The following is a 14,937-nucleotide window of genomic DNA, read 5'->3' as shown; positions in this document are numbered from 1 at the left end:
TCTTAAACCATTCATTAGTAGAAAAAAAGAGTTCTATGGAAGTGAATGATCGGTTTGGTTACAATTTTTTTTAAAATATCTTCCTTCATGTTCATCAGAACAAAGCAATTTATACAGGTTTGTAACAACATGAGGGTGAGTAAATGATGAGAGAATTTTTATTTTGGGGTGAACTATCCCTTTAACATGCGGGATTTATTATTTAAGAAACATTATGTTTGTTAATGCATGTTTCTTGCAAACAGACACACAAAGACTTGTAATACTTCACACCAATAAATAAATAAATGTTTTGCCTCTTGAGATTGATTTTGCTCCTACACTCTCACGGGTTTCCATAGCAACTGCTGAATTTCTGGGCACGCGCTGTTCCCGCGCTGGTCACCTGATGACTCGAGGAGCGAAACAAAATACCTCAGAGGATGAAAACAGCCATGAAAACAGATACTGCTTTCCTTTTAAAATGAAAAATATCTTTCAGGTAAGCAAAATAAGCACAGTTTCTGTTAGGGGTGGAGCGATATGAGCTAAAATTCATTTCACAATACAGTATTAAAGTATTGCCATATGAAAAAAAACGTTTTGGAATCACATTGTAATAAACCTTAGTTAAATTACTAGCAAAATATGTATTTTTAACCTTATATAACTAGAAAAAGTGAGGAATTGGACATAGACATAAAGATTCTCCTCATTTTTTTTTTACCTCAAAAAGTGCCACTGTGTGGATAGGCGGACTCATGATGAATATTATGCATATCGTCACTGTCGGTTTTAAAACCGCTACTTATTCATGAAATTGAACAAACACTGTATTTTTTAATAATTTAACACATACAGAATATAGTTGATGCTTTTACAAAGATGCCTTGGTAACACTTTAGTATGGGGAACACTTTATTGATTATTAACTATGACTTTTGCCTACGTAAACTCCCATTTGACTTCTTATTAATAGTAGTTGTTGTAGCAGTTATGGTTAGGTATTGGATTGGGTTTATTGTTCAATATGGTAATGCAGAACAAGGCATTAATATGTCCTTTATAAGCACTAATAAACAGCCAATATGTAAGCTAATAAGAAACTAATTAAAAGTGAGCATTGGTCCCTATACTTGACAACAACTTCAAATAAAGTGAACATTGTGCTTCTGGATTTTCCCTTTAGTTCACTTTAACATCATATTCACACTCGTATTTCCCATTTTATAAAATATTTTGTAACATGGGCAGCTGCTCAGGGTTAGGGCGCCTGCGGAAAAGATAAGAGATGGATGGCAGTGGTTTGTAAATTTAGTGTTTGAAGTTGCAAAGAGAATCAAATTAAACACAATAATTTCCATATCATGGAAGCAACACAATACCGGTAATCACTTTAATACCGGTTCACTGCTCACCCCTAGTTTTTTTTAAATAAAGTTTCGATCGGGGGCTGAAGAGGAAACAATGCCAGTCTCATCTAATGGTCGAGGTACTTCATTTATACACCAATTTCAGACTACTTTCCCAACAAATATTACACATTTATTTCCATCATAAAAGTTTCTTTTTAAAACCACCAAATGCTGCTTTACTTTAAGTGCAAATACAGCCATCTACTGGTTAAAGTCTGCAACTAACCCTAAACAAAGTGGCCAATTATTTTTTTATCAGTTTGAACAACATATAACAGGTCTAAAAAAATCAAGTTTATTGTAATTGTCGTCTGGATTTTCTATTATTTAAAATGATTAAACTTATTATTTTAATCCTTCTGAGATTTACCCTGTAATGGATGTCATATGTTTGCATCTTATCATCATACACACACACACACACACACACACACACACGTGAGACTTTTACACCTACACACAGCTACACTGTAAAAACAAAATACAGCTGTCACTGTCCCACAGGTGGGATGTTTGTTATTACATATTCAAAACAATCATTTCTTAGTCTTAACCAGCACTAATCTTGACAAACTATATATCGTTAGAAAGCTCTCCAAGTTTTTTTTTATCACCATTTTGTAAAAATAATGATATAGCACGAGTCATTTTCAAAAATGACATTGGCCAACAGGTGAGCCCAAGGTGTTGTTTCATATTTATTATTAGATTTATCCTATAATCCAGAAATATCTTGACAAACTATTGTTGGAAAGCTCTAAGAAGGTAGTTTTAATATTTCAAGGCTATTTTAGTAAATTAGTATTGTCAGTCATTTTGTTAAATGTCACTCCCCCTATTATACATTCATAATTGTAATATCCTATGTTAAATCAAAAAAAAAAAATTTGACAAACTATGGCATTGGAAAGCTCTAAGAACATAGTTCAAATTATGCATTTTTCATTAATAATGATGTTGTGACAGTAATTTATTAATTTGTGATTTGTGAGTATGCAGCAAACTGTTAACACCTAGTGGTCGTTGTTGGTAAAACCACTAAAAATGTGACAAAAACATAATTGTTTGTGATTTTAACATGAAATTTAAATCAGAACTAGTTAGTGAACATATTAGTGGCTTTATTTTTTGTAACATTATGAAAGTAAAACATTTGAATTTTTATGGGTTTCAAATTTAAAATATATACTTTATTGGATTATTATAATATTTTATCTTAAACTTTTATACCTTTTTTTATTTAATATTCACAACTCAAGACACTTAAGTGAATGTTGTAGTATGTTGAATTGACTTGCAAAACCAAGTTATTTTAAATTTCTCTCTCAGCTTCCTGCTTGAATTTCCAGAATTTACAATACAAACACACACACAATATTCTTTCAGACCAATAATACACAGATTAACAGGAGTGATTGTCTCATAAAAAGATTTATTTTCTGCCTAAATGTACAAAGGCAAGTTACAGTATTGTATAAAAAATGTAGCAATTTACACTTTACACGAGAGATCTCGAGGAAGAGAGAGCGGGACAGAGGCAGGGAAAGAGAAATGTATCCAAACACACAGACATTAGAAAGTGTAAACATCTTTCTTTCAAGTACCGATGATGACAAACACTGAGCCACTGCACTCTGTGGGTGTGGGGTGGGCGGAGCTTAACAGGTGGTGGGAGGAGTCAATACTAAAGTAAACTAGAAAACGAAAGCAAAAGTAAATTCCCTCTTCCTGCGATGATCGCACAGGGCAGACTATATTAGCACCGTCTGAGACAATAGTGAACAAATGTGTGAACCTGTTAAAACCAAACCGGTCTTTCTACAAACAAAAAGAAAAAAGAACCCTGGAAAAATAAATTAAAACAATCAAGCGCTTTTTCCTCAAACAATTATAAATCAAGTCACCACACAGCACAGGTTTACCGGCTAAACACAGAACAACTAAAAGTCAGATTATTACCATCTGAATATATATAGAGAGACCAGTGCTGCAGTATCCTTTTGTTTTTAGGTTTAGGTAAAGAGAGACCTGACCTCCGGACCGGTCCTGCAACAAAATTAAACTTTGATGTGTTAAGCAAACGCAGTCGTTCAAAACAAACAAGAGGAAGTGATGGTACAGTAAATAATGCTTTTAATTCAAATACAAGACTGAAGAACTTTCCCTGGAGATTTTTGGAAATGAATAGGTGATCTGCACTGGGACTAAACAATAAGGATGATATATTGAAATTTGTTGTCTAACACGAAACTGAGAGCGATTGACATTCCAAGCATTTTAAAGGGAAAGTTAGGCCAAGAAATTAAATGAAACCCCATGATTTACTCACCCTCAAGCTGACCGAGATCCATATGTCCATCATTTTTCAGACAAACACATTTTTAGTTATTTTAGAAAATGTCCCAAATCTTTGTGAAATGTGTGTTCCTCCTTCTTCAAGCTCAAATAATGTGCATCCATCCTTCACAAAAGTCATCCAAACGGCTTCATGAGGATAAACAAAGGCTTTCTTAGGGTAACACATGCGGTTTTGTCATAAAAATATCCATATTTAAAACTTTACAAATTAAAATAACTAGCTTCCCGTAACACCACCATCTTAGACGCCTCTGCATTCAGGAGAGAGGCTAGTTATTTAGTTTGTAAAGTTTTAAATATGGATATTTCTATGACAAAAGTGCATGGGTTACCTTCAAAAGGCCTTTGTTTATCCTCATTGAGCCATTTGGATAACGTTTTTGAAGAATGGATGCACAATCTTTGAGCTTGAAGGAGGAGGACCCCATATTCATATATTATAAAAACTGACATTTTCTAAAATAACAAAAAATGAGTTTGTCTGAAAAATAATGGACATCTTAGATGGCTTGAGGGTAGTGCTGCCTCACGATTAGTCGTGACTAATCATTTGCAGAATAAAAGTTTTTGTTTACATATGATTTGTGTTTGTACTGTGTATAATAATTATGTATATATAAATACACACACACACACACACACACATGTATAATTTAATGAAAAAATATATTTATATAACAAATATTTATATTCATATATAATATCAATTATATGTAAATATAAACATGTATATACACATGCAAATGTTTCTTAATTATATACATGCGTGTGTTGTGTGTGTACTTATATATACATAATTAATATACACAGTACACACATATTATGTAAACAAAAACTTTTATTCTGCAAATTATTAGTCGCGATTAATCGTGAGGCAGCACTACTTGAGGGTGAGTAAATCATGGCTTTAATATCATTTTTGGCTGATGTATTCCTTTAAAAGGGCTGTAATTTTATGAATGCTCTCCTGAGAGATTAAGATTGACACAAGTGATGATTTACTGGCAAAAATAAGCTTAGGATAGCACCCAACTCTGGATATTTCTTTTCCAACACTTCCTCCTGCTGTTTGAACGCACCATCACCAGGCCAAATGGTTCAAAGCGGAGTGGGACTGACTTGGCTTTGAAGAGGAGGGGTAGAAAAATTAGTAAAAAAACCTTCCAATATAAAGTTGTTATATCAGCTACATGTTGATATATTTTGTCAACAATGGTAGAAAAAAGGCTAACAGACGAAAGAGAGAAAGTAAGAAAATCCGATAGCATCCAACAACCTTTTTTAAAATAATTCCTTTGTACAATATATACAGAAAGCACATAGTGAGGGGAGAAAAGTAAAGTAAAGGCGCCCGCACAGGTCACATTGCTCTCGGTTTGGGTTAATGCTTTAACTGAGTGCTGGATTATTACCATGCAAACACAAAGACGAAAGTGAGGGAACCCGACAGCAGTAGGCAGCGAGCGAGTTTATAGCTCGGGTCTTTTGTGGATCAGTGTGGACTGACAACTTGCACTTGGGGTTATCTTACTCAGATCGCTTTAAGCTGTCTTGAGAGTCACAAGCAACATATCAATGCATCCCAATGTGTCCATACATGTATGCCGCATGGTACAGCAACAAAAAACAGGACTAAACTCCACGTAAATCCAATCTGAAGGTCCTGCCTTTGGGGACACCACATGTCAGAGAGCAACCAATGCTTCATCTTTCTCCACAACCCAGATGATCCAAATGTCACAGAACTGAAATACAGACCATCGCTGAAATAATTGTCGTCTTTTTGAAGAAAAAGCCCATCTACTGCTGCTTTTGCAAAGCAAATGTCCAGTGCTTAAACAAGTAATGGAGTGACTGTGGGTGATTTGTTAATCATCCATAATAAAAAAAAAGAAAATAATAAACGTTTGAAAGGCAAGTGCATCCTGAACAAAACAGATGTGTGGTCTATCAGCTCAATTGTGTGGACTGGAAAGCTTTAAATGTAACACAAACCGAGTTTAGTGCCCTGACTGAAGTGAGAAAATCAAGCTTAATCCACTTGCATAGAGTCCACAGAGAGTGTGACATGGTATATGTAGAAAGCTGAAAGGCGACAACAAAGATGCCCAAAAAATTGTAATCCTCTAGAGCAGCGGTTCATAAAAGCCCAGGCTTTAACACAAAATAACGTAGTGACTTCCAGAATATCATTCAAAATGTCCCAAACTCAGGTCCATTTGCGCATCGAATGAAGACGGGCCGCATCTCCTCTCTCCTGAGTATGGAGCCAGCAGCACAGAGAGAGGAGCGTCTGGATATAAACGCACATCCAGATGTGAGCGCAGGTGTTGGGGAGTTCAGCTGGGTTTCCACTTTCTCTCTCTGACAATGGTGGGCGGTCAAAGACACCAAAAAAAAAAAGGAATCGGAAAGAAATCAGGAACATCATTGAACTGATGCCATACGCTCAACACCATGTCCTCATGTGAACCAGTCACATGTCTGTGGAAAAGCAGCCAGTCACTTCTCCCTAGAGGACAAATGAGAACAAAGACGTTAACAAAAAATGATTCTCAAAACATGATGAGATTTTAATGATGAAAAAACAACACACAAGTATCATGTAAAAACATGCGAAAAAGAGCCACATTTGTCAAACTGCAACAAATGACTTTCTTACATTGTATTTTTGCACAAATATAAAACAATTCTTTAATCAAGATGAATTTTCTACCTTATAAAATAAGTCTAGATTTTAGACCAAAAATATCAAATTTAAGTCATATAAAACAAGCAAAAAAAATTATAAATCTGCCAATGGAACATTTTTCTTAAACACAAAATTCAAGAAAAATGTGCTTACCCCATTGGCAGATTTGTTTGCTTGTTTTATGCACAAAATCACTCAAATTTGATATTTTTGGTGTAAAAACTAGACTTATTTTCTTGGGTCATTTTGCTCATCAAGAAAAAGCATCTTAATTTAATAATTTTTAGATATTTTTACTGAAAACAAGACAAAAATACTAAGAAAATATTTTGTAAATTCTATATTTATTGGTCTAAAATTTTGCCTTTTTTTAGGTAATTTTACTCATCAAGGAAATATATCTTGATTTAAGAATTTTTAGATATTTGTACTGAAAACAAGACAACAATGCTAAGTTAGAAAGTCATTTTTTGCATTGCAGTGTAAAATGTCTCTACAATATTTTATTAAAAGATTGACCACTAGAGGACAGCAAAGTCTGTGTGACAGCAGATGTTGATTCAGAGACTAAACAAATCACATCAAAATAAAAAGTGAAATCTATACTTCTTACCATTCTCACCTCCGTGGTGGGGGGTAGATTGAGGGGGCAGAGGCTTGCTGACTGGCAACAATGGCTGAAGAAGAAATACCTGTGAGATGGAAAACAGAAAATCCAAACAAAAATACACTTCAGTCAACACTGTCAATTTAGTACGGCATGAAAAGCTTTTAGCACGTATGCTATGATAAGAAGGTAAGAAAAATTCACTGATTATATTATAAAATATAAAACTATAAAGCTATATAGGATTAGACTAGTCCTAGACTAAAATAAATATAAGAGCTGTCCCAACTGAAAACAACGGACACATCTTAAAAAACATCAGTGCCCTTTGTTTTCCCTTAAAAATGCACACAAGACTAGTTATATTTCCTAATTAAACTAAGGCCTAGTCCTGGCTTAATCTAAGCCATGTCCGGGAAACCACCCCATTGTGTATTCCTTAATGTACCTGCAGCATAGGACAGGTCGTACTGCCCTGGGAGTAGCGGGTAGCCCAGGTGATGGTGGGAAGGCATGAGCCGCTGTGAGGGTGAAGATCTTGGGCGTTCACCGTCTTTATCCCTGTCACTCCCGCTTCTGTCTCTTTCATGAGGCATCTTTTCACCAACTGTTGGCGATTTGCTTTTATACTGGCTTGCATGCTGATGCAGGATGTCCAAAGCTTTGGACTCAGACTTGCTGCTCACTGTAGGACTGGCACGAGACTTCTCACCCTCCTCACCAGAGGGCATCTTACAGCCATATGGAGAGAACGAGAATCCTGGCGAAAGGTACGACCCTAAACCAGAAGTAACATTGATGAAATTGAAAATATTTCCTAAAATGATCAGCTAATTACTAATTCTTAAAATGTTTCTAGGATTCGAGCCCACACTTACCAGGGTAGTTTTGCATCATGACTGTGGGCATCCTGTAACCTGAATGGCTGGGCTCATAACCTTGAGCATAGGGATATCCGTGCATGTAGGACATATACTGGTGCTGCTGCAGAGGTGAGGAAAACTGTATGTGTGCCCGTGGATCTTTGCCGACTCCTCTGTGCTCCTCTGAAGCTGACGAGGTTCTCGGCTCCACACTTTCCTTGCTTTCCTCTTTAGAGGGAGTGTCTTTATGGCGTGGCCTTTCATCTTTTCCCTTTCTATCTCTTTCACGTTCTCTTTCACGTTCTCTGTCCCGATCTCGATCCCTTTCTCGCTCGCGGTCGCGTTCTCGTTCCCGCTCACGTTCTCTATCTTCCTTCCATCTCTCCTCGTCGATCTGTTTCTGAGCATCAGGATACTTGCTGGGATAAACGTAGGGCCACAGTCGTGAGTCTGGCTCCTGGAAAAGAGTGGAGATTGGAATGAATGGTGAGTGTTTTTGTGTCTATACAGTATGAAAAAGTCCTTCACAAGTCATACACAATTTAAAACTGTAACAAAAAGTATTAGCTACTAGAACTCTTGTAGGAAACGTTGTTCAAGGAGTTATTGGGGTTCCTTACCTGTCGATACATGTACATGGCCTGCTCCATAGCTGATCTTCCAGACTCAAGGCCTGGTTTTTGCTCCTCCTTTCCATGATGCCCTGTTTCACTGAGCTTCATTTTCAAGCCCTCACTCTGCTGAGTCTGGCCTTTGCCATCTTCCACTTTGGGGATAATGACTGACTTGCTTGGTTCTGAGGGATCTTTGGGCTTGCCCTGTGGGGAAGGCTTACCTAGGTCTGAGAGGCTTGGAGCTTTAGACAAGCTAGGGGGAACTGAAGCTTTCTGCTTCCATTCTTCAGTCTTTAGGGAGGCTTCCCTGTCTTTTTGAGCAGCATCTGATTTTTTCTCAGCGGCACGATGCTGCTCAGCTGCTTGCCGCTGTCGGTCTTCACACTGTTGCCTGTAAGCTGGGTTTGTGCTCATCATATGGTTATGATACGCCTGATCTGGGGAGGCATAGCCATATGGAGGTACATATGCATACTGATTGTAATAAAGTGGCTGCATGAACATGCTAGAACGCTGCTGAATGACTGAAGGCTGCAGCTGTTGTTGCTGTTGAGGGGATGCACTAATGTCAGGCTTTCGTTCTTCAGGTTGCTCAGATTTGGCCTTCTCAATAACTGGTTCTAGGTCTTCCTCTTTTTTCACCTTCACTGCACCATCTTGCAGTGATGTGGCAGCATTAGAGACTCCTGGACTGGGGTTTGGGTTGCCATAATTGGGCGAATAGTACGTTTCATAATTGGGATAGTAAGTGGAATCTTTGTTGGGTGGCTGGGATGGGAAAAGTGATTTCTTGGCACCTTCTCGAGCAGTCTGATCCTCAGACTTAACCTTCATGCCCTCTACCTTGCCCTCTCCATCCTCCCCTGCATCAGAAATGTCCGAGTATGCTGGGCTGTTGGTCTTCACAGAAGAGTTATCTGCCCCATTTTGGGTAACCACATGAAGTGGAGTGAGAGGTTGTGGCATCCCCCCGCTGTCTATCCGACTAGCCACACCAATGGATGGACTTGGAGAATTGTCAGAAAAACTGTAGATTTTGTCCGCCTCTGCTTTCATACTGGCTAGCCGACTTTGATGTGGATCTGAGGAACCATTTAACATGCCCTCGCTCCTACTGCCTTGGTCTGAGCTTTCAGAATATGGACTTTTACCTTCTTCAGGTTTTCCTCCTTTTCCAGGGGCCTTTGGACTGTCCCCTTCCTTAACACCCTCCTTCTTTTTCTTCTCTTTCTTCTTCTTGTCCTTCGAGCCGCTCGAAGCTGGGTTTATCGAGGGATCTCCCGTTACTGCAGGTTTGGGTTGAATGGTTTTTAGTTGGGGACTCTTGCTAACGGACTGGACAACAGAGCCCATACTTGAAGAGCCAGAATTGGGGGCAGGGAAGCCAGAAGTTGGTAAGCCGTACAACTGTTGTGGAGGTAAAGAGGGACCAAGGGGCTTTGTGGACTTCATTCCCTTCTGAGCAAGCTTGTCTGCCTTCGCACCACTTCCAGACTTCTTGGCTTTATCTTTCTTATCATCAATGCCATCATTACTCGCCTCGTCTGTAAGGCATGGGCCATCCTCACAGCCGTCCATGGGCACACCTGCGTCATGCTCGGCCTCCAGCTTCTTCTTGCCAGGCTGCTTAGAGCTGAACTTTCCTGATGACGGTGATGGGCTTTGGGCATCGAATCCTCTGCCTTTTGGGGTGATCGACCGTGCGGGAGAAGAACAGCCCTTCTGGGAAATAGATGCACCATTGCAACTGCTCGCCTCTGGGTGCAAGGTGGAGTCCTCGCCATACTCACTATCACCGTCAATGTCCAGCTTGAGGTCATCGTCATTGTGAGCACGAGCTTGGTGATACTTCAGGCCGTTTTTGTGCTTGTATTTTTTGTTGCAGTTGGGATGGGGACAGTCTATGAGCACCGGTGAAGGGCAGTTGCGATCCAAAGAGGGGGGCAAGGGTTCTGCTTTGATGTTGGAGAGTGGAAGAACAGGGTGAGGTATTCCGCTATTTGAATTGGTACGCATACGTTTGCTACCCTTTGTGTCCTCTGAACTTGAGTTGGGTTCCATGTCTGAAGCAGGTTTGTTCTTGCGTTTGTTAGCAGATGATGGACTAGTCTTTACATCCTCTATATTACTGTTTGGCGGAGTGCGACGTTCAGAGGAATTCTGACTGCCCCGTCGCCCCTTATTGTTCGATGCAGCTCGAGTCTTGCTGTTGTTGCTGCCTTTATTATCAGAAGAATTGCTGTTTTCATTGACTGGCGTATTGCTATTGGGTCTCATTCTCTTGCCCCGTCCACGGCCATTCCTCATCTCCAAATCACTTGTGGGTGACTCACAGAACCTAAGGATACAGCATAGAGAGAAAGACATTTATTTGTGCTATAATTCAATTCAATAAAAAGACAGAATTGATCCAAAAAACATGAAATTCTATGTCATTAGACTCAAGTTAGTGCCATCCATTTTCAGCCAAAACTCTCACAATTATTCACACACCACAAAGGGCACTAACAGTGCTGCAGAGATTCACTGATGAGAGATGGCCCTCATTCTAAATCACACTTCTCCATTTGGATGCTATAAGTGCCTCTCCAGTGGGCCCAGGTGAGCTAGCAACTTGCTGTCTGTTTTTATCCTCTCGTTATCCCTGATCTCGACAGCAACGCTTGTTCTGATGAATGGCACACTGCGGCAGTAGTAGGCCGAGGTGACCTGGCTGCTGATTAGATGTAGTGTGATAACATCCTCCAACAGATAAGAGACAGACAAAAGCATCCAGGCCTTAAAATAAAACGACCTCAGGGTCCTTCACATTTTTTAAAATTTAAAGTTGATATTTCTGAGGACCAGCAGAATAACAATATTCCAGACATTACAACTTTGCCAATCAGTCTGTTATACACGTTCACATGGGAAGATCTGTGAGATAGGGATGTGCACTTTGGTCATTTCGACTAAAGTACTTTTAACAAATAAAAACGGACTATTTGACTTGATTTTTCATTGAAATTTTGTATATGTGACTCGAAAAAGCTCCAACTCAAAACCAAACACAGAAGAAATGCTCCTATAAGAATGCACTGCATCGTCTTTATTGGCACTCTCCCCAGGGACTAATGCTGTGTTAATAATGTTTGCCTGCAGCCAGCAGATAAAGCGCACCATAGAAATACAGCATTTTCTGGAAAGGCTCGATTAGAAATCACAATCTGTCTCCTGAGGCCAGTTCCTTAAATGTACAGAGCATTATGTACATGAAATGATTTGTACCAAGCACTGCTGATATCTGACCTTCTGCAGGATAAAGACAGCTGTGTGGAGCGCCTGTGCTGCAACAGATATCTGCAAAGTCAAAACTTGCTCCAACAGGGCCTCATTTAGAGAATACAAATACTTAAGCCTGAAAAAGCTCAGACAGTGAGTTTATAGCATTAGGACCCAGCAGTAGAGAGCAGAAGTGATGGACCACTACTACTGCTCCTCTGAATCAATAAAAGAGAAGAAGAGCAAAAAAAATCAATTCCTCCATGATGTTGCATTTCAAAAGGTGGTTGTCAGCAGGGCGGGGTGTTTTGAGACATTACTCCTCAATGTTTTCTTTGTTACCTCAATGGCAGCACACAAAAGCCAGAGTTAATGAAGACACGTCTGGCAAGGCTAAGTAGCAGCCAACATGAATTCAGAAAGATTGGTGTTTTCTTTATCTGACTCTTTTACCCATCATTCCATTCTACCTAATTTGACAAAATATGGTCAAACTCTACAATGATTCATAGCAAAATGTTTATATAAATTGGTAAATACCTTACAATATAAGACTTAAACATTCTAAGATTGTTGTCTTACCGTGGAGGTGCCCAGTCATGTCGAGTGCAGTCTAAAAGGGTGCCCACATAGGTTTTGTTCCTCCAGGTAACATTTACAACCAGCATACCTGCAACAACAAAGACGATTTTAGTCTCTGATACAGTATTTTATTACAAACAAAGATTTTATTTTATCAATGCAAAAGAAGTGCTGCACATCTTTGTGCTCTTTGGATGTAAGGGATGATTTAACTCAATAAATAAAGAATTTCCAAGGCACTCAAATAGCGTCGAAAAAGTTAAAAAGCCTTTAATTCAACATGGCTTAACCTTATAAAAAACAAGTGAGAATTACGCACTGCGGCTTACAAGCCTTCATCAGGGTGTGAATATAACCTTAAAGTTTTTATTTTATTACCATATCTAAGTAATGTTCTTGGAGATATTTTTTCAAAACGACGTATCTGAGGCCACCATATCCAAACAATTATTAGAGGTTTCCTGGGTTTGGGTAGTATTAGTATTCAGGCTACTAATATTACACCTTTGTGCAAGAGATCTTAGCAGTAGTTCTTCGTCTACGGTACATGTTTATATACAGAGTAATGGTTAGGGGAAATAAAGAGTCCAGTGTACCTGTGCCAACAAGCACTCAAGAACGGATTGAACATTCCACAGCACAGATGTCAAAATCTGGATATAGAGGCTCTATTAACAAAAAACGCCTCTTGTATTAAGACTGGAACAGTGGGGTGCACAAAAGGCTATTAGTATGCAGAAGGAATGGGAGCGAAATAAAAGATGGAGAGAAATAAAGAAAGAGGGTGGGGGAAAGACTGGTCAGTTTGCGTCCTTCGTTTGACATTGCTGCGGTATGCAGGGACACAGTTCCTCTTTGTTTTTGTTTTTTTACTTGAATCAGCAGAGGTTTATAAAGAAGATATTTGCACACTACAGTCTACCTGACATTTAACACAACCCCATAGATATCTGGAAACAAGAGCGTTGACACCAGGTGGCAGTAGCTATCATTTTTTAAGAATCTAGTCACAGAAAATGTCATGTCCCTAGTATATATGGTACACACCTCTCAAACTTCCCAATGTAATTCTACGACACACACAGTTCAACAGCGATGCAGTTGACCTTCCCAAACCGAACACAAAATCTATCTAGAGTAATTGTAAGGTCAGTTTCTACCGTTCTCATTTGACCGACAAAGCACACACAAGAGATATCTGTTTGATTTCAAGCTGCAAGGTGCTATTCGCAATGGGCCATCAATTGCCAGCTTCAAAAATAGCTTATCAAGAGGTGCCAGGCAATAAAAATTTCACACCGCAGTCGACTGCAAAGAGAGACAAAAACCCTCCGTGTGTTCAGTTCTGCCTTTCACGCTGCGTTTCCTTGACAACTGGCAACTGCACGCAGCCACTGCGACGGCACTCATTCCATCTCCATGACACAAGTGGGGAAATTGAGCAGAATACTCAAATCACGTCTCCAAATGGGAGATGTCGATAATTGGCTTTTTGTACAAGACTGAAAAAATACCACTACATCTGTTAACAATTAGCATGACATCAGCTGTTGTTGGAATGGCAATCGTTACCACTGAAATTGAACCTGGGACCACCGACAGGGCAGGGTGAAAGACAAAGTTAACCGACGTGCCAATTCATTGTCATTCAACGAAATGTATAATGTTATTTCAATTGGCACACAGCTAATACCAGCACATCATAAAAAGGAAGCCATGTCCTCTCTTAAACTGGAACCCTGTCAGATTTTTAGTCTCATTAAAACACACTCAAACAATCCAGTGCAGTGCAGGCAGGGAAACAGGTGCATACCGACTTCCAGAAATAACACGAGTATTATGACACAGGTGTGTTGCCAGGCAAAGCCAAAATACAGTAAATGTGTCTAAGCTGCCTTACATGCTAGTGACCTCTAAATCTCTTGATGAAACCTGAGCCCTGGTCGTCAGCTTTGAAGCAACATTTCAGAGCGCAGCCACTTGCTCATAGTACAATGTCTCGCTTTCTTCACTGTATACCTGCAGAAATTCTCCTACATGGCTCAGATTTCCTACGTAGGTACTTATTTCTGGAAATGAAACCTTTAACTTGCACAGACCAGCAGCCTTCTGATGTTTACCAAACACAAATGGCCTTAAACCCTTGTCCTACATTTACAGCATAGATAAAACACTTATCTTGTAAACTTGTGGAACCAAGTAAAAAACTCTACACAACTAAATTCAAGGGTACGAATCTCTTCCACCACTACCTCACTTCCTAATAAAAGACTTAAAATATTTTTATTTTCCTTTTTCTTGATCTCTATCTATACATTCTTACAAAAAAAAATAACGAACCCTTGGCTATGTATACTGTGCTAGACTTGATGAGACTTTTCCAGTGCACTTATGTATGTATTGCTGTTCTTGTGTTGCTATAATTGCTTCTATTGTTTATCTCATTTGTAAGTCGCTATAGACAAAAGCGTCTGCTGAATTACTAAATGTAAATGTAAATTCAGTTTCAAAGTGTTTTGAAAATACTATAGTAAAAATCTTTTTATGTTTGTCTGTAATTAAGTCA

At 39.0% G+C, this 14,937-nt stretch overlaps 1 protein-coding gene across 4 annotated transcripts in view; it reads right to left on the bottom strand.

Annotated features, from left to right (window-relative positions):
- Positions 1–2,806: 2,806 nt before the first annotated feature.
- Positions 2,807–14,937, bottom strand: part of znf609a (zinc finger protein 609a) — a 121,126-nt gene continuing 108,995 nt past the window's right edge. For all 4 annotated transcript variants that reach the window (XM_065277337.1, XM_065277339.2, XM_065277340.2 and 1 more), the window contains 6 exons: positions 12,372–12,459; positions 8,535–10,866; positions 7,930–8,371; positions 7,500–7,829; positions 7,058–7,136; positions 2,807–6,264 (listed from right to left, as the gene is read on the bottom strand). In XM_065277337.1, the coding sequence (XP_065133409.1) occupies positions 7,063–7,136; positions 7,500–7,829; positions 7,930–8,371; positions 8,535–10,866; positions 12,372–12,459 (3,266 nt within the window). In that variant the 3' untranslated portion in view covers positions 2,807–6,264; positions 7,058–7,062. The remainder of the gene's footprint in view (positions 6,265–7,057; positions 7,137–7,499; positions 7,830–7,929; positions 8,372–8,534; positions 10,867–12,371; positions 12,460–14,937) is intronic.

This window comes from Paramisgurnus dabryanus, chromosome 23, assembly GCF_030506205.2.
Source record: "Paramisgurnus dabryanus chromosome 23, PD_genome_1.1, whole genome shotgun sequence".
Taxonomy (NCBI): Eukaryota; Metazoa; Chordata; class Actinopteri; order Cypriniformes; family Cobitidae; genus Paramisgurnus; species Paramisgurnus dabryanus.
This window is presented reverse-complemented; position numbering and strand designations above follow the sequence as displayed.